This window comes from Bufo gargarizans, chromosome 2, assembly GCF_014858855.1.
Source record: "Bufo gargarizans isolate SCDJY-AF-19 chromosome 2, ASM1485885v1, whole genome shotgun sequence".
Classification (NCBI taxonomy): Eukaryota; Metazoa; Chordata; class Amphibia; order Anura; family Bufonidae; genus Bufo; species Bufo gargarizans.
The window spans coordinates 426972389-426995393 of record NC_058081.1 but is presented as its reverse complement, the minus strand read 5'-3'; the positions used below and the strand labels follow the sequence as shown (position 1 = coordinate 426995393).

At 46.6% G+C, this 23005-nt stretch overlaps 1 protein-coding gene across 2 annotated transcripts in view; it reads right to left on the bottom strand.

The window, feature by feature from the left end:
- SLC23A1 (solute carrier family 23 member 1) overlaps window positions 1-23005 on the bottom strand; it is a 419817-nt gene that overhangs the window by 137895 nt on the left and 258917 nt on the right. For both annotated transcript variants that reach the window (XM_044280913.1, XM_044280914.1), the window contains one exon: window positions 13793-13949. In XM_044280913.1, the coding sequence (XP_044136848.1) occupies window positions 13793-13949 (157 nt within the window). The remainder of the gene's footprint in view (window positions 1-13792; window positions 13950-23005) is intronic.

The following is a 23005-nucleotide window of genomic DNA, read 5'->3' as shown; positions in this document are numbered from 1 at the left end:
ATTAGGGGCCAGTCACTCCATGCTGCAAAATGCAAAATGCACACGCCCGATATGCATTGCTGCCCAATGTGAATCTGAGTCATTTGCAGTAAGTCTGTAACCTGACAAAGTCAATTAGGTGTCCTTATTTTTCTCCAGATTTTTTAATATACAGAATGTTATTGAATGTTAAAACCTACATAGGTTCTGGACATAAACCAACAACATGGGTTATTGATCTCATACATAGCCTAGTTTACTTTACTTCTTATCTTCCTATATCTCCCTCTTCAGTCTACATTGCAATCAACTTTTCAAGACACATCAACTTCATTTTTTTTTGTTGTTGCTAGAAACAATGATAATTTAGATAATTGTCAACCTATTGCTTCAAAATAAAGTTTTTGGTCACTAAATAGGGCTATATAGACAATTCTGGTATGAATTTTTCTTCTCATTCTTATGACCTGAGATTACTTCTCACTGAGCTATAATAGAGGTAATATCTGCCCCAAAAAGACTTGTATGTTGGCACTGTCATAAACTATGGATCACATTTCTATAATTTTTTTTTTTACTTTTATTTAAAAAAAAAGGTCTATACAATAGGTCTTCTTTCACTAAGAGTACAAATACAGCTGATTGAAGTTTGAATATGTGAAATCGACACTACAGAGTAGTGATGAGCGGCAGGGGCAATATTTGAATTAGCTATATTTCACAAATATTTTGTAGAATATTCATATATTCGCGAATTCGAGATTATATTCTTGATTGCGAAAATCGGCAATGTAATATTCACGCAATGCATGCAAAATACAGGCGTCGGTCACTTATGCAAAATTTTTCAAGCTGGTATAAGTTTGGAGTATACACAGAAAAAGTCCAGCTCACCCAATCATCCAAAACACCAGCGTGCACGGAAAAGGCTGGTGAGCCTGTATATCCTTGATATGAAAGCAAAAGAGGTTCCAGCACTCACGATTAGCTACCAAAAATCGTGAGTGCTGGAACCTTTTTTGCTTTCATATCAATGGTATAAGTTTCCTGAGACTGGAGAAAATGGTTGGCACAGCAGAACATTATAATAGCTTTATATGCAGATAGAGTGCTCCAATATATTTGCCCTTGCAAATTTTCGGCAATTAATGATGCAGATTTTTTTTTGCAAAACATGCAACTTGTGACATCACAGCACTATGTCTGTAGCATGTATGTATGGACAGCAGAACCTATCAGCTACACTATAGATCAATCTAACCTACACTATCTCCCCCTAACTATATGAATTATATATATAAGTTAACTGTCTAATGTAATACAACAAAGCACAGAGCACAGCAATGACACTGCTGTCTCTTTTAGAACTGCAATAAACTTTAGAGAAAAGCTGCTGGGGAGGTTCTTATATAGTAAGAGGTAGGCAACTTTTCTATTGGTTGATAGGGATGTTGCTAAGCTCAGACAAAGACATTGCAGCCTTCTCATTGGCCCACAAGCAAGAAGGGAGGTCACTGATGGAAAAAAAAATCTAGAAAATTCAAAATTACGAATATATATCACTATATTCTAAATATTCTTGAAGTGACGATATTCGCGATGGCACCTGAACAAGTTGCGAGTGTGACTGGGCAGGAACCACATTTACTCAGTGGGCTGTAAAGGACATATATTGTCCTTGACCACAATTACAGCTCCACACGTCGGCGCTGCCGTGCACTTTAGCAGACACCAACAGGCTGAAGGACTGGCCTACTTTCTGTTCAGCATAGGTGTGCAGGGCTGGTACTGCCTTTTTTGCAAAGAAATGATGGCTTGGGACTCTCCACATCAGCTCGGTACAAGCCATCAGTTCTCTGAAAGGTGCAGAGTCCACCACTGCAGTACCAGCAACTTGGCCAGGAGCACGTTCAGCTTCTGCGCCGTTAGATGTGTGCACGCATACTGTTGTCGCTTGGCAATCACTTTGATGATCGATTGCTGACAAAATGACTGACGAGGAGTAGGAGGAGGAGAAGCAGGAGCAGGAGCATCAGGGCCAGTAAATGATGGTAAGGACAGAATGCTCCCTTTTGGCTGAGGTGGTGGAGCCTTGACTGCAGGAAAAGGGGTGCAGGTCACTGTATGATGCAATGGTTCCTGTGGCAGGCTGGACCAGTACATTAGCCCAACAGTTCTCCAATGCCACTTTATGGTGATGCTGAATGTGTTGACTCAGGGCCGTGATGCCAACATTGGCACCCAGGCAAGACCGCCAAGTATGGCATTTTCCCCCCAACACTCCACTGTGACGGTCATGTACACTACACACAGGGGGGAGGATAGTGACCACTGCGCTCCACCCTCACCCCTGGCCCTGCCTACTTGCCTTCCAAGTCCAAACAACAGGGGACAACTAGACGGCAGTCCCTAACTTAGGATACATGCTGGGAAGACAGACAAGACAAATAACGGAACGTGAACGGACCGGGTCAATACCTAAAGAGCTACGCAGTACTAAGAAATGAGCAGAGAATAGTCAGGAAAAGCTGAGGTCAAATACCAGGAGAGAAACGAAGTACAACAGAAATCCGCAAAAAATCGTCAGGTGGAAGCCAGGGTCAGGATACCAGGAGAGATTCGCAGTACAGGAGGAGCAGGCAAAGGATCGTCAGAGAACAGGATCAGGTAGTATTCAGTAGTCCAACAAATAGCCAGGAACTTAGAATTAACAGGCAACCTCTGGCCAGCAGGCTGCCTGTATTTATAGTGGGGTCTGAGGGTCATGTGACGTGGCCAGCAACACATGACCGACAAACAGACTAGTCGAGCACCGAGTGATCAGCTCGGCGCTCAAGGCAGACCTAGGAGCAGGGAGCCTTCCAGCTAGCAAAGCTGCCCTGGGAACGAGGCCAAACACAGATCCTCACTCCCGAATCTAAGCAGCAGGTCTGTGGCTGATGGGAGACCAAGTGCGCCTTTGGCGCTCCGTGACAGTACGCCTCCTTTTACAAGGGGCCATCGGACCCAAGACTTCAGTAGATGGCCTTTCAGGGTGTTCTAAATTAAATTTTCGAACAAGTCTAGGAGCATAAACCTCCCTGGCGGGTACCCAAGATCTCTCTTCGGGGTCCATACCCCTTTCAGTGAATCAGGTACTGTAAGAAATTACGCACTCTCCTGACATCCACTATCTTAGACACCACATACTCAACAGCATCACTAACAAGAACCGGGAACGGCATCACTAACAAGAATGTGGAACGACTCGGGCAGCTACAACTTAAACAATACCGGATTAATCACCTCCGTGATCTTATACGGTCCAATAAAACGAGGAACACATTTTCTAGAAGCTACCTTGAGAGATAGATTCTTGGAGGACAACCATACTTTATCCCCAACCTGAAAGTTCACCCCCTTGGAACGTCTCCTATCAGCCTTGAGTTTTTGAGAACTTTGAGCCTTTTCTAGGTTCGATTGAACCCGGGCCCAAACTGTGCACAGTTCGGAGAAGAGTTTATCCGCTTCAGGGTTAGAGGAGGAGACGGACGACCCAGAATGAAAACGGGGATGAAAACCATGGTTACAAAAGAAAGGGGAGACCCCAGCAGAAGAATTAACATGGTTATTCAAAACAAATTCAGCCAATGGAAGGTATTTAACCCATAATTGTTGGTCATCAGCAACATATGACCTCAGCAATTGTTCCACAGACTGATTAAGGCGTTCATTACTCTAAGGGTGGTAGGCGGAGGAAAAAGACAATGAAATCTGACATCTTTGACAGAAAGCCCTCCAAAATTTGGACACAAACTGCACACCCCTGTCAGATACAATATTTTACAGGATACCATGTAACCGTACAATTTCTTTCGCAAAAATAGACGCCAAGGTCTTGGCATTCGGGAGTTTAGACAGAGGAATGAAATGAACCATCTTGCTAAACCTATCGACCACTACCCAAACAATAGTATTACCCTCCCCCGGCAGCAGGTCAGTAATAAGTCCATCGATATATGGGACCACGGTCTACTGGGAATGGGTAGCGGTCGTAGGTTACCAGCAGGGCGAGTCCTAGGTGTCTTAGACCTCGCACAAAGCTCACAGGCTGACACGTAGGACTTGACATCCCTAAATAGAGTGGGCCACCAATAAGATCTAGAAACCAGCTCTCTAGTGCCCTCAAAACCAGGATGTCCACAAAAGGCAGAATCATGACACTCACCCAACAGCTGGAGACAAAATTGTATGGGGACAAACAACTTATCTGTTGGGGTGGTTGCCAGTGCCAGATGTTGTTCAGCCTTAATGAGAGCCGAGATATCATGGGTTAAGGCTGCTACGAAGATATTTGCTGGTAGGATGGAATCAGGCAGTGCCTCTGTAGGCTGAAAAGCATGGAAGTTCCGAGATAATGCATCAGCCTTTACGTTTTTACTTCCAGGCCTAAAAGTAATGGACAATTCAAAACGAGTAAAAACAGTGCCCATCTAGCCTGACGGGGATTCAACTTCTTAGCAGATTCGAGAAACATAAGGTTCTTATGGTCAGTGACACCAGTTACACAATGCCTTGCCCCCTCCAGAAAATGCCTCCACTCCTCAAATGCCCACTTAATGGCCAGCAACTCCCGATTCCCTATGTCGTAGTTTCTCTTGGTGGAAGAAAATTTTCTCGAAAATAATGCACACGGTCTCAGGTTAGTTACACTAGCAAGACCTTGTGAAAGGACTGCTCCTGCGCAGTCCTCAGACGCATCCACCTCCACAATACAAGGTCTCTCCTGATCTGGCTGGATCAGAATGGGAGCGCTACTGAATTGCTCTTTTAGTGTTTTAAACAAAGTAATAGCCAAGTAGACCAGTTCTCCAAATCCGCCCCTTTCTTAGTAAGGTCGGTCAACGGTTTAGCAATTACTGAAAAATTCTTAATAAATTTACGGTAGTAATTGGCAAAATCTAAGAACCGTTATAAGGCCTTTAAGGATGAAGGCCTTACCCATTCCTTAATAGCTAGTACCTTACCAGGATCCATCTTGAAGGCGTGAGGGGTCAGGACATGCCCTAGAAACGGTATCTCCTGCACACCAAAGACACATTTCTCTTTTTTAGCAGACAACTGATTCTCCCTCAACACCTCTAATACTCGTCTAACATGAGACACATGAGATTTGAAATCAGGAGAAAATATCAAAATGTTGTCAAGATAGACAATGACAAATTTACCTAAAAACTCTCTAAAAATATCATTCATAAAGGCATAACCTGATATTCAAAGTGTCCTGCCGGAGTATTGAACGCTGTCTTCCATTTGTCTCCCTCCTTGATTCGGATTATATTATATGCCCAATCTTAGAAAACCAGGTTGCCCCCAGAACCTGGTTAAATTAATCCGGAATCAATTGGAGAGAGTATTTATTCTGGATAAAGATCCTATTCAATTTCCGGTAATCGATACAAGGCCTAAGACCACCAGCCTTCTTCTTAACGAAGAAAAACCCCGCTCCCATAGGAGAGACAGAAGGTCTAATGTGCCCCTTGCCGAGGCTTTCCTTAATATAATCCTCCATGGCCTTGCGTTCGGGCTTAGAGAGATTATAAATACGCCCCTTAGGAAACCTGGCACCGTCTACTATCTCTATGGCGCAATCATAAGGTCTATGGGGTGGTAGAACACATCAGAATATTCCCTAATGACCTGGGTAATATATCAGATTCTACTGAGACCCCAGCTTGTACCACAGACAAGCACGAGTCACACTTAGGTCCCCATTTCACCAACTCCCCTTCACCAACTCCCCCCTGGACCAATCAATAGTGGGGTTTTGTAATCGTAGCTAAGGTAACCCTAGTACCACCTCGACCAGTAAATTCTCCAGGACTAAGAGGGAACATTTCTCAGAGTGGCACACCCCCACGGTTAAAGAAATCTCTGGAGGTACATGACCTCACCATACCACCTACCAGGGGAGTGGCGTCAATAGCCATGATATGGATAGGTGTAGGAAGAGAAAAAATTGGAATACCCAGTCTAATGGCGCACTCAAGTCAATAAAGCTGGCCGCTGAACCAGAGTCAATGAAGGCCTTACTCGGCCATTTATTAACCCCCAGAGATATTGTTATAGGTACCAAAAGCTTACATTTCATAATATCAGGGTGTATCTGGTCTTTAGGTTGCCTTGCCTTGGGAGACTCAACGGAGAGGGCCTTCTTAGGACACTGGTTGATCCAATGGTCAGGATCTCCGCAGTAAAAACACACTCCACGTCTGTGGCGCAGATTCCCTTGAGTCATGCCGACCTGCATGGGTTCTTCGGTAGAGACCTCAGCGTTGTTTCGGGATAGACCTCAGGCTGGACCACACCCTGAGGAGAGAACTGTCGCTCCTGTCGTCTCTCTCTAACCCGTCGGTCAAGTCAGACTACAAGGGTCATCATCTCCTTGTCACGGATGATATTGCAGATAGCTGGAAGTTATGGATAAACATCCGACTGGCTTGATCCCAAACTAAGGAGCATAAAGGTGACCCCTGTAAAAACCTAAGAGCTCACCTTGACTGCTAAGCACATACAAGGGTCTCAGAGGTAGACGATTGCATGCCCTCGTACCTAGACTGTGTGACACCTGAAAACCCTATAATAGTGAGGGGACATGACCACCGTCTCCCTGCACTTAATACGGAGGGATTCAGGGTCACCTAGAATCAAGCCAGCAAAGAAACAATACAAGAAAGGACTTATCTGAACAAGCAGTAACAGAAGTCTCCAGCAGTGATCACTTCAATCCAGGAAGTAGTATAAACTGCAAAGTGAGGCAGTATGGGAGGAAATATAAATGGGAGGCAATTAGTGTGAATAGGTGACAGCTGGGAAAAGGAAAGGAGATGACAGTGAAACCAAAACAAAGAACATCATGCAAGAGGTACAGAAGAACGTCTGCCAGACCTTCTCAGAGAGCTGGCGGTGACAGTACCCCTCCCTCTACGAGTGGACTCCGGACACTCAGAGCCCACCTTCTCAGGATGGGACCTATGGAAAGCCCTGATGAGACGAGTGGCCTTAATGTCCGCCACTGGGACCCGCATCCTCTCCTCAGGACCATAACCCTCCCAATGAACGAGATACAGGAGAGAACCGCGGATAATGCGAGAATCCACAATCCTAGAGACCTGAAATTCAAGATTACCGTCAACAACAATCGGAGGAGGCAAAGAGGAGGGTACAGTGGGTTGAACATAAGGTTTTAATAGGGACCTGTGAAAAACATTATGGATCTTTCAAGTCTGAGGAAGATCAAGACGGAAGTCAACGGGATTGATGACGGACAAGATCTTGTAAGGCCCAATAAACTTAGGACCCAACTTCCAGGAGGGAACCTTCAGTTTGATATTCTTTGTAGGCAACCACACCAGATCACCCACATTCAGGTCTGGACAAGCCACACGCTTATATCTCTCACTCATCCTCTTCAGATTACCCTGAATCTTTTGCCAAATAAATGACAAAGACGAGGATAATCTCTCCTCATCAGGTAAACCAGAAGACCCCTCTCAAGAGAATGTCCCAAACTGTGTATGAAACCCATATGCACCAAAAAATTGTGACTTATCAGAGGACTCCTGGCGACGGTTTTTTAAAGCAAACTCAGCAAGGGACCAAAAATAATACCAATCCTCCTGATTCTCTGCCACAAAACAGCGCAGATATGTATCCAGATTCTGATTGTTTGGTCGGAACCATTCGAATACTGGTGAAAAGCAGAAGGGAACGACAACTGAACCCCCAAGCGAGGACAAAAAGCCTTCCAGAATCTGGAAACAAATTGCGTGCCCCTATCAGAAACGATGTCTGAAGGAATGCCATGCAATTTGACAATTTGATCAACAAATGCTTGAGCCAGCATCTTAGCATTGGGTAACCCAGGATTCCTCAGAATCACAGTCTTCCCCGAGGAACGAGGCAGGTCCGTAATGAAGTCCATGGGCAGATGCATCCAAGTACGGGAAGGAATGGGTAACAGGAGGAGAGAACCCGATGGCCATAAATGAGGGACCTTGGCACGAGCGCAGGTCTCGCAGGCTGCCACAAAACCCTCAACCGTCTTATAAAGAGCCAGCCACCAGAATCTCCGAGCAATGATATCCACTGTGGCTCTACTCCCCGGGTGCACAGCAAGCACAGTATCGTGGTGCTCCTTAAAAACCTTGTGTCGTACAGCGAGAGGCACAAACAACCTCCCAGGAGGACAAAAATCAGGAGCCTCTGCCTGGGCTGCCTGAACCTCTGCCTCCAAATCAGGATAAAGAGCAGAGACGATCATCCCTTCAGCCAAAATGGGACCCGGGTCTTCAAAGTTCCCCCCTCCCGGAAAACAACGTGACAGGGCATCAGCCTTCACATTTTTAAGCCCAGGACAGAACGTGACAACAAAATTAAACCTAGAAAATAATAAAGACCATCTGGCCTGTCTTGGGTTCAGACGCTTGGCTGATTCAAAGTAGGCCAGATTCTTATGGTCGGTAAACACAGTAATAGGGTGTCTGGCTACCTCTAGCCAATGGCGCCATTCCTCAAAAGCTAATTTGATGGCCAACAACTCCCTATCTCCCACATCATGATTTCTCTCTGCGGAGGAGAGTTTCCTTGAGAAAAAGGCACAGGGTCGCCATTTGGCAGGAGAGGGAGCCTGAGATAAGATCGCACCCACACCCACCTCAGAGGCGTCCACCTGAACAATAAAAAGTAGAGAGACATCAGGTTGTACCAAGATGGGAGCGGAAGCAAAACTCTCCTTGATATTAGAAAAGGCCTTACGCGCCTCTACCGACCAGGAGGAAAAATCTACCCCCTTTCTAGTCATATCAGTGAGTGGCTTAACAACAGAGGAATAATTCAAAATTAACTTTCTGTAATAATTGACAAAACCCAAAAACTGCATCAGTGCCTTCTGATTCTCTGGAATCTCCCAATCAAGCAAAGCGCGGACGTTCTCAGGGTCCATGCGAAAACCAGAAGCGGAGAGAAGAAAACCAAGAAATTGAATCTCCGGAACCGCAAACACACATTTTTCCAGTTTAGCGTACAATTTATTCTCCTGCAGAATGAGCAAGACCTGACGTAGGTGGTCCCTATGAGTTTTGAAATCAGGAGAAAAAATCTAAATGTCATCTAGATACACCAGTACAAATTTCCCCATTAAATGATAAAAAATGCTGTTCACAAACTGTTGGAAGACGGCCGGAGCATTCATCAAACCAAATGGCATAAACAAATTATCGAAATGACCCCCCTCAGGGGTATTGAAGACCGTCTTCCATTTGTCCCCTTCCCTGACCCTGACTAGGTTGTATGCCCCTCTTAAATCCAACTTAGAAAAAACTTTAGCCCCAACAATCTGGTTAAACAGGTCCGGGATCAGAGGAAGCGGATATGGGTCACGAATTGTGATACAGTTCAGCTCCCTGAAATCCAGACAAGGTCTTAAAGAACCATCTTTTTTCTTAACAAAAAAAAACAAAAAACAGCGGCAACAGGTGACTTCGAGGGTCGGATGTGTCCCTTTCTCAGGCTCTCAGAGATATAAGTACGCATAGCGACTCTTTCAGGTTGGGAGAGATTGTATAAACGAGATTTTGGCAGCTTGGCGCCTGGGATGAGATTAATAGGGCAATCGTACTCCTGGTGAGGGGGCAACTCCTGGACACCACTCTCGGAAAACACATCTGAAAATTCAGAGAGAAAAGATGGTACAGTCTTGGTAGAAACCTCTGAAAGAGACGCCGTGAGGCAATTCTCTCTGCAAAAGTCACTCCAACCATTTATTTGCTTTGCTTGCGAATCAATGGTGGGGTTATGTTCAGTGAGCCAGGGTAGCCCCAACACTAGAGGAGTAGGTAATCCGCTTAGGACGAAACATGACTTTTCCTCAACATGAGCATCACCCACAGTCAAACGGATATTGTGAACTATGCCCTTTAATGATTTTTGAGAAAGTGGAGCGGAATCGATAGCAAAAACAGGTATATCCTTTTCCAAAGTGCATACCTGGAAACCATGTGTTATAGCAAATTATCAATGAGATTGACAGCTGCTCCACTATCTACAAAAATCTCACAAACAATGTTCTTGCTATCTAGCGCCACCTTGGCTGGTAGGACAAAACGGGAACTACAAGCAAACGGCAAACCTTCAATTTCCGCATCAACCTTGCCAATAGTAGCAAATTGAACTTTTTTTGAGGGTTTTTTTCTTTTTGTTTCTTTATTACCCTCAGAAAACTCCCTGAATCTCCTAGAGGGGCAAACATTAGCCAAATGATTTATTCCCCCACAAGAGAAACAAACCCTCCTCTGAGAGCTGAATCCTCTACTATCAGAGGCAAGCAAACCCAGCTGCATGGCCTCCTGCTCAGAGAGGATTGATTGAATTAGTGTTAATAGGTGACAGCTGGGAGAAGGAAAGGAGATGACAAAGTGAAACCAAAACAAAGAACATCATGCAAGGTACAGAAGAACGTCTGCCAGACCTTCTCAGAGAGCTGGCGGTGACACTACTTTAGGCCCCTTTCACACGGGCGTTGTGGGAAAATGCGCGGGTGTGTTGCGGGAACACCCGCGATTTTTCAGTGTGAGTGCAAAACATTGTAATGAGTTTTGCACTCGCGTGAGAAAAATCACACGTGTTTGGTACCCAAACCCGAACTTCTTCACAGAAGTTCGGGCTTGGGATCGGTGTTCTGTAGATTGTATTATTTTCCCTTATAACATGTTATAAGGGAAAATAGCATTCTGAATACAGAATGCATAGTAAAATAGCCCTGGAAGGGTTAAAAATAATAATAATAATAATTTAACTCACATTAGTCCACTTGCTCGTGTAGCCGGCATCTCCTTCTGTCTTCATCTTAGCTTTTTGTAGCAACAAGGACCTTTGGTGACATCACAGTCATCACATGATCCTTCACCATGGTAAAAGATCATGTGATGGATCATGTGATGACTGTGACATCACCAAAGGTCCTTGTTGCTACAAAAAGCTAAGATCAAGACAGAAGGAGATGCCGGGCTACGCGAGCAAGTGGATTAAGGTGAGTTAAATTTTTATTTTATTTTTTTAACCCTTCCAGCGCTATTTTACTATGCATTCTGTATTCAGAATGCTATTATTTTCCCTTATAACCATGTTCATCTCCTAGCAACCGTGCGTGAAAATTGCACCGCATCCGCACTTGCTTGCGGATGCTTGCGGTTTTCACGCAACCCCATTCACTTCTATGGGGCCTGCGTTTTGCGAAAAACGCACAATGAGGAGCATGCTGCGATTTTCACGCAACGCACAAGTGATGCGTAAAAATCACCGCTCATGTGAACAGACCCATAGAAGTGAATGGGTCAGGATTCAGTGCGGGTGCAATGCGTTCACTTCACGCATTGCACCCGCGCGGAATACTCGCTCGTGTGAAAGGGGCCTTAGAGTCTCTGGAAGCTGATAACTCACTAGAAGATCCTTTAAGTTATCAGACAGACCTAACCTGAACTGACTCTTAAGTGCTGGTTCATTCCATCCTGAGGGAACACACCACCTTCTGAATTGGGTGCAATACTCCTCCGCAGGTAGATTGCCCTGAACCAGAACCTTTAGAGCAGTCTCAGCTACCAGTGTCCTGTCTGGTTCATCATACAGGGTACCCAGGGCCTGAATAAAAAACCTCCACTGATGTTAAACAACTGGCGTCAGCAGGTAAAGAATATGCCCAGTCCTGGGGATCACCCTGTAACCGGGAAATTACAATGCCCACGTGTTGACTCTCGGGGCCAGAGGATACGGGGCGCAAACGGAAAAAAAGTTAACAATTTTCTTTAAAGAAAAGAAACTAACTCTGATCTCCAGAAAAGGGCTCAGGAAGCTTAATCTGGGGCTCTAAATGCAGACTGGAGGCCTGAGGGATGGAAGTACCTTGTCATAGCTCAAAAGAACAGAGTTTCTCCCCTAGCTCCTGCACCATCTGCGTCAGGTTAGAGACATGGTCAGTCAGGGTCACCAGAGGATTCATGATACAGTAGTTAGGTTATGGCCTGTTAATCTGTGACGGTCACCTACACTACACACAGGGGGGAAGATAGTGACCACTGCACTCCACCCTCACCCCTGGCCCTGCCTACTTGCCTCGCAAGTCCTAATGACAGGGGACAACTAGATGGCAGTCCCGAACTTAGGATACGTGCTGGGAAGACAGACAAGACAAATATCGGAACGTGAATGGACCGGGTCAATACCTAGAGAGCTACACAGTACTAAGGAATGAGCAGAGAATAGTCAGGAAAAGCCGAGGTCAAATACCAGGGGAGAAGCAAAGTACAACAGAAGTCCGCAAAGAATCGTCAGATGGAAGCCGGGGTCAGGATACAAGGAGAGATGCGCAGTACAGGAGGAGCAGGCAAAGGATCGTCAGGGAACAGGATGAGATAGTATTTAGTAGTCCAACAAATAGCCAGGAACTTAGAATTAACAGGCAACCTGTGGCCAGCAGGCTGCCTGTATTTATAGTGGGGGCTGTGGGTCATGTGACGTGGCCAGTGTCACATGACCGACAGACAGACAAGTCGAGCACCGAGTGATCAGCTCGGCGCTCAAGGCAGACCTAGGAGCAGGGAGCCTCCCAGCTAGCAAAGCCGCCCTGGGAACGAGGCCAAACACAGATCCTCGCTCCCAAAGCTAAGGAGCAGGTCTGCGGCTGATGGGAGACCAAGTGCACCTTTGGCGCCCGTGACATCCACGCTGACTCCGTTACCACTGCTTCCGTGAATGCCTGCACAGCTACTTTACAGTCAGGTAGACCCCTGCAAACCAGGCAGTCTACCGCAGGCACGTTTGGCTCCCAACCTCCCACTGCTGCCACCCTACTGACTCACAGCCACGCTACCACCATACTGGCTCATCTACTGCCTCACGCACAAGCTGCCACCCTCTTCTACTGATGATAATAAAGCCCCTTATTCACCCGGCTCGCGATCGCTATATCATCATCTGCTACTGTCTGCACGTCACTGATGTCCCCTCAACGGTCTCAGGTCCAGGAGTCTGACCACTCGCAACACCAGCTCCCACGTGACTGTCATCATCACTACTTGCCCGCCTACCTGCGGAAGCGGCAGATCTCTCCTCCAGATCCTGGCTGGACAGTAGCTGCTAGGCAACTTTTCTATTGGTTGATAGGGATGTTGCTAAGCTCAGACAAAGACATTGCAGCCTTCTCATTGGCCCACAAGCAAGAAGGGAGGTCACTGATGAAAAAAAAATCTAGAATATTCAAAATTACGAATATATATCACTATATTCTAAATATTCTTGAAGTGCCGATATTCGCGATAAAAATTTGCTTTTCGCATATTCGCTCTCAACACTAAACACAGAGATGCTGAATCATCATTTATATGTCCATTTAGACTGCAAAGTTCTAAACATTATTAAAAAGTACAAGTTAATTAAATCTAAAAAAAATACTTTGCACCTCTCCAGTTTTGGTAAACAATTACATTCCCCAAAATAGCAATTATGGAGAATCTTTTCTTAGAATTCTGCAATGTGCTGTTCCCTTTCTATTCCAAATGAAAATGTATGAATCAATTGACAATTGGGTGCTACCATCTTCTTTGCCAGTAGGTGTATACCTCCAGAATCACTGTTCAGTCTTGCCAGCTTTAGACTGCATATGGAAACATCTTGTCGAGTAATGGTAAAGCCCAGTTGTCAATGTATGCATACATTTTAAAGAGGAATGGGTGAGAAGATTTATAAGAAAAGGTTTTCTAGCTTGTAATTTCATACATACATGGGTATGGAAAACGGAACCATGGCGAACTGGACATTATTTCTCCTCTTGCATCAGTTCTTGCTTTAAATCCATATGCTTTACTATCTGATGGGAACACACCAGTCTGGGTCAAAATATAGCACAACAACCATGATAACATTATAGCCATAATAATCTGAAAAGAAGAAAAATGAATATGATGTTTTTTTACACATATTTATATCTTAAAGCTTAAAGCTTCTTGGTAATGGACACAGGAAGAAAAATGTTTCAAAATTGAAGGAATTTGGATAACAAGAATGATTAGCCCTGAAAAAAACACAGAAATTTAAAGGTATCCAGGTTCAGGTTGGTGTTCTACCAATGCCTAAAACAATAAAATAACAATTGTTTTTAAATCCCCCACCACTCTGTTGCCCCTGCTGGTCTGGCAAGGTGGTAGTGAATACACAGACGCGGCAGGCAGGCTGGACTAGACTTAAAACACGTTGCTGGTCACCAGGAAACCTTAAAGGGAACCTGTCACCTCAAAAATGCATCTTCACCTTCCAGCAGTACCTCATAGTAGCCCGCAGCTTGTTAATAATCTTATGTTTCATCCTGTTGTCCGATGCTGCATAAATTCAAAAAACACAGTTTTATTCTCCATCAGCACTATAGTGATGGCCAGCTTGAAAGGGCTTCTGTCACCCCACTAAAGTGATTTTTTTTTTTTGGGCTGGTGAAATTAGTTATATTGCGATATATCACAATATAATTGTGTCACTTACTTTGATCCAGCAGTTTCTTCAAAAAACAAAGTTTTATCATATGTAAATTCGGTCTCTAACAGCAAGTAGGGCGGCTACTTGCTGCTAGCTGCTGCAGAAATCCGCCCCCTCGTCGTGTTGATTGACAGGGCCAGCCGGGATCTCCTCCTCCGGCCAGCCCTGTCGGCATTTCAAAAATCACGCGCCTCTGTGGGTTCGGCGCAGGCGCTCTGAGATGAGGAGGCTCGTCTCCTCAGAACTCCCTCAGTGCGCCTAAGCCGATGACATCACCGAAATAGAAGACGTCATCGGCGCAGGCGCACTGAGGGAGTGCTGAGGAGACGAGCCTCCTCATCTCAGAGCGCCTGCGCCGAATCCACAGAGGCGCGCTATTTTTGAAATGCCGACAGGGCTGGCCGGAGGAGGAGATCCCGGCTGGCCCTGTCAATCAACACGACGAGGGGGCGGATTTCTGCAGCAGCTAGCAGCAAGTAGCCGCCCTACTTGCTGTTAGAGACCGAATTTACATATGATAAAACTTAGTTTTTTGAAGAAACTGCTGGATCAAAGTAAGTGACACAATTATATTGTGATATATTGCAATATAACTAATTTCACCAGCCCAAAAAAAAAATATCACTTTAGTGGGGTGACAGAAGCCCTTTAAAGTCAAGGGGGCAGCGGCCTCCTTGCTTCAAGTCAAGGTAACCACACCCCCTAACTGTCCCCTCTTGCCTGAGAGTGACAGCCTTCAGCGCGGCCACGATTCTCCAAGTCTCGCGCATGCACATTGTGCCACTGAAACCCGGCTAACAGCGGCACCAGGAGATGGGGTAGCGCATTACTAGAGAGTGCATCATGCATGCGCGGGACTTGGGGAATCATGGCCGCACTTCAGGCTGTCACTCTCAGGCAAAAGGGGAAAGTTAGGGGGTGTGGTTACCTTCACTTGAAGCAAGGAGGCCGTTGCCCTCTTGAATTAAAGCTGGCCGGCACTATAGCGCTGATGGAGAATAAAACTGTGTTTTTTTTTACTTATGCAGCATCAGACAACAAGATGAAACATATGATTATTAACAGGCTACTATGCGGTACTGCTGGTGGGTGTAGATGCATTTTTGATGCGACAGGTTCCCTTTAAACCTCAGGCACCCTCTGGTCTCATTGTGTCAACATCCAGTTTGACGCTGGTCACCTGGCTTCTGCAGCCAATGACTGGAAACAGCAGTGGCGTGTCATCTATGCATCAAATGACCCAGTGGCCTGATGCATGGGTTAAACGTCACTGCCTCCATATCAAACCAGATGTTGCGATAACTAATGAGATCTGTATCGACCAGCTGTAACTACATGACAAACGAAAGCACAGGGCTGGAAGACTCACGATGCATAGAAGGGCAGACAGCATGGATTGAATCAGCTGAGAGGGGCTTCGCATAACTGATCAGATCCGCATCATCCATCACCATGCCTCTAACTGCTGTGTTTGACGATGGAGATCAGCATACTTTGATCTCCCATTTCCTGACTGCAAATGCATAAACTATGGCTGTATGCCTCTAGTTGTCGTGACCTGCAAAGTGTCTGGGTATGTTTTCTTTGTATAGCGGCAAGCTCAGCATTATAAAAAGGTTTTGTAGACTGCTTGGAGAGACAGAAAGCTGAACAACCATGGACTTACTGAAAACCACTAGAGTTCCACTTTTATGCACTTACTTAACTAACCTATTAATCCTTTTTCTTACTATATGCATGTATATCATGAGTGGAAAGGAATTCTCACAACATGGCATACATGAACATCAAGGAGATCACACAGGTACAGAATCCTAGCCACATAACCCGTAGATGCTGTGGTCAATGTTGACTGTGGCATTTAAGATAATAATCACATAGTACAGTCACATTGTGGTTGCGACACAACTGCTTCAAGTATCGTGCAGCCAAGATCTCACTGTTTATTCAGTCTGCATTGTAAATGGACACACTGCATCTCAACTCAATGCAACCATGCGCCAGCAGCGTTTTGCTGTCCGCTTGATGAAACTGAGCCAAACGGATCCGAAACTGTGCCAAATGGAGTTCATGACGGATTTGTCTTGGCTGGCAGGTTGGTGACCGCGTTTGTTCTACTGCTCTCAATAAAACATTTCACATCAAACAATACATTAATTGCAACACTACATTTGTAGTGTATTGTATTACTTGCACCCTGTGCTGCCTCCAATACATCGGCTGTACTTCAAATAGTCTTAAAACCAGAATCTGCAGACACGTTTCCGATATACCACATACTTTAACCAGAAACGTCTCTGCAGCTAGTTCATACTATGCGGCAGTTCATGGAGGCAGTACAAAGGGAATGAAGGTGCATGGTTTGGAAACAGTTAATCCTCCTATCAGAGGAGGTGATTACAGGAAGAAACTGCTGAATAGAGAATCGTATTGGATTTTTCGAATGGGTTCCTGCATTCCGAATGGTTTAAATCGTAGACACGATTTAATACTACATTATTGATCCTTCTCATTCTTCTCTTCATTTTGTATACATGGTTATATGCCATATGTTTTCTATATTAGTCTTTTACCTGTTTTTGGATGTATCTTATCTTGATCCATGATGTGAGGGTGTGACTATGATTGATTGTGGCCACCTGTCTGTATTTCAGCTGGTCACTATTCAGTCCTGGCTCACTTTATCCTCTTTAGTCATGAGTAAGGATCTATATTGTTAAAGATCCGAAACGCGTAGATTGGATGTACATGGTTTTACTTCACTATATCATTAAAAGATTCCACGTTATTTGGAAGCTGGACCCCTCTCTCTTTTATGGATATATACCCTTATGCCAAGGTTCCTGGCTTGGTCCGTGCATCTGCCATTTGCCTCAGGTGAGCGCACCATTTTTGCTTTTTTCTGTCTGTACTGGTATGTAAGGTATGTGATTAGGGATGAGCGAACCCGAACTGTATAGTTCGGGTTCGTACCGAATTTTGGGGTGTCCGTGACACGGACCCGGACATTTTCGTAAAAGTCCGGGTTCGGTGTTCGTCGCTTTCTTGGCGCTTTTGTGACGCTTTCTTGGCGCTTTTTGAAAGGCTGCAAAGCAGCCAATCAACAAGCGTCATACTACTTGCCCCAAGAGGCCGTCACAGCCATGCCTACTATTGGCATGGCTGTGATTGGCCAGAGCACCATGTGACCCAGCCTCTATTTAAGCTGGAGTCACATAGCGCCGCCCGTCACTCTGCTCTGATTAGCGTAGGGAGAGGTTGCGGCTGCGACAGTAGGGCGAGATTAGGCAGATTAACTCCTCCAAAGGACTTGATTAATCGATCGATCTGCAGCTGTGCATCATTGAGCTGCTGAAATTCAATTGCTCACTGTTTTTAGGCTGCCCAGACCGTTTGTCAGTCACTTTTTTCTGGGGTGATCGGCGGCCATTTTGTGTCTTGTGGTGCGCCAGCACAAGCTGCGACCAAGTGCATTTAACCCTCAATGGTGTGGTTGTTTTTTGGCTAAAGCCTACATCAGGGTGAAGCTGTCACACCAAGTGCATTTAACCAGCAATAGTCTGTTTATTTTTTGGCCATATACTACATCAGGGGCAAGCTGCGCCTGTCACCAAGTGCATTTAACCCTCAATGGTGTGGTTGTTTTTTGGCTAAAGCCTACATCAGGGTGAAGCTGTCACACCAAGTGCATTTAACCAGCAATAGTCTGTTTATTTTTTGGCCATATACTACATCAGGGGCAAGCTGCGCCCGTCACCAAGTGCATTTAACCCTCAGTAGTGTGGTTGGTCAAGCTGTCACACCAAGTGCATTTAACCAGCAATAGTCTGTTCATTTTTTGGCCATATACTACATCAGGGGCAAGCTGGGCCTGTCACCAAGTGCATTTAACCCTCAATTGTGTGGTTGTTTTTTGGCTAAAGCCTACATCAGGGTGAAGCTGTCACACCAAGTGCATTTAACCAGCAATAGACTGTTTATTTTTTGGCCATATACTACATCAGGGGCAAGCTGCGCCTGTCACCAAGTGCATTTAACCCTCAGTAGTGTGGTTGGTCAAGCTGTCACACCAAGTGCATTTAACCAGCAATAGTGTGGTTATTTTTTGGCCATATCCCAGTCTAATTCTGTCAGTAAATCCATACCGGTCACCCAGCGCCTAAATACTAGGCCTCAAATTTATATCCCGCTAAATCTGTCGTTACCGCTGTACTGTTCTGGCTGGGCAAGTTATTTAGTGTCCGTCAAAGCACATTTTTTGTTCTGGGTTGAAAAACAATTCCCAATTTAGCAATTTCCTAATTTAGTGGTTTCTGCTGTATCAGAGCTATTTGAAATCTATCCCTAAAAGGGTATATAATATTCAAGGTGCACATAGGGTCATTCAGAATAACTTCACACACACGCTACTGTGCATCTCCAAGTCTAATTCTGTCAGTAAATCCATACCGGTCACCCAGCGCCTAAATACTAGGCCTCAAATTTATATCCCGCTAAATCTGTCTTTACCGCTGTACTGTTCTGGCTGGGCAAGTTATTTAGTGTCTGTCAAAGCACATTTTTTGTTCTGGGTTGAAATACAATTCCCAATTTAGCAATTTCATAATTTAGTGGTTTCTGCTGTATCAGAGCTATTTGAAATCTATCCCTAAAAGGGTATATAATATTCAAGGTGCACATAGGGTCATTCAGAATAACTTCACACACACGCTACTGTGCATTTCCAAGTCTAATTCTGTCAGTAAATCTATACCGGTCACCCAGCGCCTAAATACTAGGCCTCAAATTTATATTCAGCTGAATTTGAATACAATACATTGGGCCAAATAATATTTTTGTTGTTGTGGTGAACGATAACAATGAGGAAAACATCTAGTAAGGGACGCGGACGTGGACATGGTCGTGGTGGTGTTAGTGGACCCTCTGGTGCTGGGAGAGGACGTGGCCGTTCTGCCACATCCACACGTCCTAGTGTACCAACTACCTCAGGTCCCAGTAGCCGCCAGAATTTACAGCGATATATATGGTGGGGCCCAATGCGGTTCTAAGGATGGTAAGGCCTGAGCAGGTACAGGCATTAGTCAATTGGGTGGCCGACAGTGGATCCAGCACGTTCACATTATCTCCCACCCAGTCTTCTGCAGAAAGCGCACAGATGGCGCCTGAAAACCAAGCCCATCAGTCTGTCACATCACCCCCATGCATACCAGGGAAACTGTCTGAGCCTCAAGTTATGCAGCAGTCTCTTATGCTGTTTGAAGACTCCGCTGGCAGGGTTTCCCAAGGGCATCCACCTAGCCCTTCCCCAGCGGTGAAAGACATAGAATGCACTGATGCACAACCACTTATGTTTCCTGATGATGAGGACATGGGAATACCACCTCAGCATGTCTCTGATGATGACGAAACACAGGTGCCAACTGCTGCGTCTTTCTGCAGTGTGCAGACTGAACAGGAGGTCAGGGATCAAGACTGGGTGGAAGACGATGCAGGGGACGATGAGGTCCTAGACCCCACATGGAATGAAGGTCGTGCCACTGACTTTCACAGTTCGGAGGAAGAGGCAGTGGTGAGACCGAGCCAACAGCGTAGCAAAAGAGGGAGCAGTGGGCAAAAGCAGAACACCCGCCGCCAAGAGACTCCGCCTGCGACTGACCGCCGCCATCTGGGACCGAGCACCCCAAAGGCAGCTTCAAGGAGTTCCCTGGCATGGCACTTCTTCAAACAATGTGCTGACGACAAGACCCGAGTGGTTTGCACGCTGTGCCATCAGAGCCTGAAGCGAGGCATTAACGTTCTGAACCTGAGCACAACCTGCATGACCAGGCACCTGCATGCAAAGCATGAACTGCAGTGGAGTAAACACCTTAAAACCAAGGAAGTCACTCAGGCTCCCCCTGCTACCTCTTCTGCTGCTGCCGCCTCGGCCTATTCTGCTGCTGCCGCCTCGGCCTCTTCCTCTGCCTCTGGAGGAACGTTGGCACCTGCCGCCCAGCAAACAGGGGATGTACCACCAACACCACCACCACCTCCGTCACCAAGCATCTCAACCATGTCACACGGCAGCGTTCAGCTCTCCATCTCACAAACATTTGAGAGAAAGCGTAAATTCCCACCTAGCCACCCTCGATCCCTGGCCCTGAATGCCAGCATTTCTAAACTACTGGCCTATGAAATGCTGTCATTTAGGCTGGTGGACACAGACAGCTTCAAACAGCTCATGTCGATTGCTGTCCCACAGTATGTTGTTCCCAGCCGCCACTACTTCTCCAAGAGAGCCGTGCCTTCCCTGCACAACCAAGTATCCGATAAAATCAAGTGTGCACTGCGCAACGCCATCTGTGGCAAGGTCCACCTAACCACAGATACGTGGACCAGTAAGCACGGCCAGGGACGCTATATCTCCCTAACTGCACACTGGGTAAATGTAGTGGCAGCTGGGCCCCAGGCGGAGAGCTGTTTGGCGCACGTCCTTCCGCCGCCAAGGATCGCAGGGCAACATTCTTTGCCTCCTGTTGCCACCTCCTCCTACTCAACTTCCTCCTCCTCTTCTTCCACCTGCTCATCTAGTCAGCCACACACCTTCACCACCAACTTCAGCACAGCCCGGGGTAAACGTCAGCAGGCCATTCTGAAACTCATATGTTTGGGGGACAGGCCCCACACCGCACAGGAGTTGTGGCAGGGTATAGAACAACAGACCGACGAGTGGTTGCTGCCGGTGAGCCTCAAGCCCGGCCTGGTGGTGTGTGATAATGGGCGAAATCTCGTTGCAGCTCTGGGACTAGCCAGTTTGACGCACATCCCTTGCTTGGCGCATGTGCTGAATTTGGTGGTGCAGAAGTTCATTCACAACTACCCCAACATGTCAGAGCTGCTGCATAAAGTGCGGGCCGTCTGTTCGCGCTTCCGGCGTTCACATCCTGCTGCTGCTCGCCTGTCTGCGCTACAGCGTAACTTCGGCCTTCCCGCTCACCACCTCATATGCGACGTGCCCACCAGGTGGAACTCCACCTTGCACATGCTGGACAGACTGTGCGAGCAGCAGCAGGCCATAGTGGAGTTTCAGCTGCAGCACGCACGGGTCAGTCGCACTACAGAACAGCACCACTTCACCACCAATGACTGGGCCTCCATGCGAGACCTGTGTGCCCTGTTGCGCTGTTTCGAGTACTCCACCAACATGGCCAGTGGCGATGACGCCGTTATCAGCGTTACAATACCACTTCTATGTCTCCTTGAGAAAACACTTAGGGCGATGATGGAAGAGGAGGTGGCCCAGGAGGAGGAGGAGGAGGAGGAAGAGGGGTCATTTTTAGCACTTTCAGGCCAGTCTCTTCGAAGTGACTCAGAGGGAGGTTTTTGGCAACAGCAGAGGCCAGGTACAAATGTGGCCAGCCAGGGCCCACTACTGGAGGACGAGGAGGACGAGGATGAGGAGGAGGTGGAGGAGGATGAGGATGAAGCATGGTCACAGCGGGGTGGCACCCAACGCAGCTCGGGTCCATCACTGGTGCGTGGCTGGGGGGAAAGGCAGGACGATGACGATACGCCTCCCACAGAGGACAGCTTGTCCTTACCCCTGGGCAGCCTGGCACACATGAGCGACTACATGCTGCAGTGCCTGCGCAACGACAGCAGAGTTGCCCACATTTTAACCTGTGCGGACTACTGGGTTGCCACCCTGCTGGATCCACGCTACAAAGACAATGTGCCCACCTTACTTCCTGCACTGGAGCGTGATAGGAAGATGCGCGAGTACAAGCGCACGTTGGTAGACGCGCTACTGAGAGAATTCCCAAATGTCACAGGGGAACAAGTGGAAGCCCAAGGCCAAGGCAGAGGAGGAGCAAGAGGTCGCCAAGGCAGCTGTGTCACGGCCAGCTCCTCTGAGGGCAGGGTTAGCATGGCAGAGATGTGGAAAAGTTTTGTCAACACGCCACAGCTAACTGCACAACCACCTGATACGCAACGTGTTAGCAGGAGGCAACATTTCACTAACATGGTGGAACAGTACGTGTGCACACCCCTCCACGTACTGACTGATGGTTCGGCCCCATTCAACTACTGGGTCTCTAAATTGTCCTCGTGGCCAGAGCTAGCCTTTTATGCCTTGGAGGTGCTGGCCTGCCCGGCGGCCAGCGTCTTGTCTGAACGTGTATTCAGCACGGCAGGGGGTGTCATTACAGACAAACGCAGCCGCCTGTCTACAGCCAATGTGGACAAGCTGACGTTCATAAAAATGAACCAGGCATGGATCCCACAGGACCTGTCCGTCCCTTGTCCAGATTAGACATTAACTACCTCCCCTTAACCATATATTATTGTACTCCAGGGCACTTCCTCATTCAATCCTATTTTTATTTTCATTTTACCATTATATTGCGAGGCTACCCAAATTTGAATGAACCTCTCCTCTGTTGCCGGGGCCTAAATATATGCCAATGGACTGTTCCAATGTTGGGTG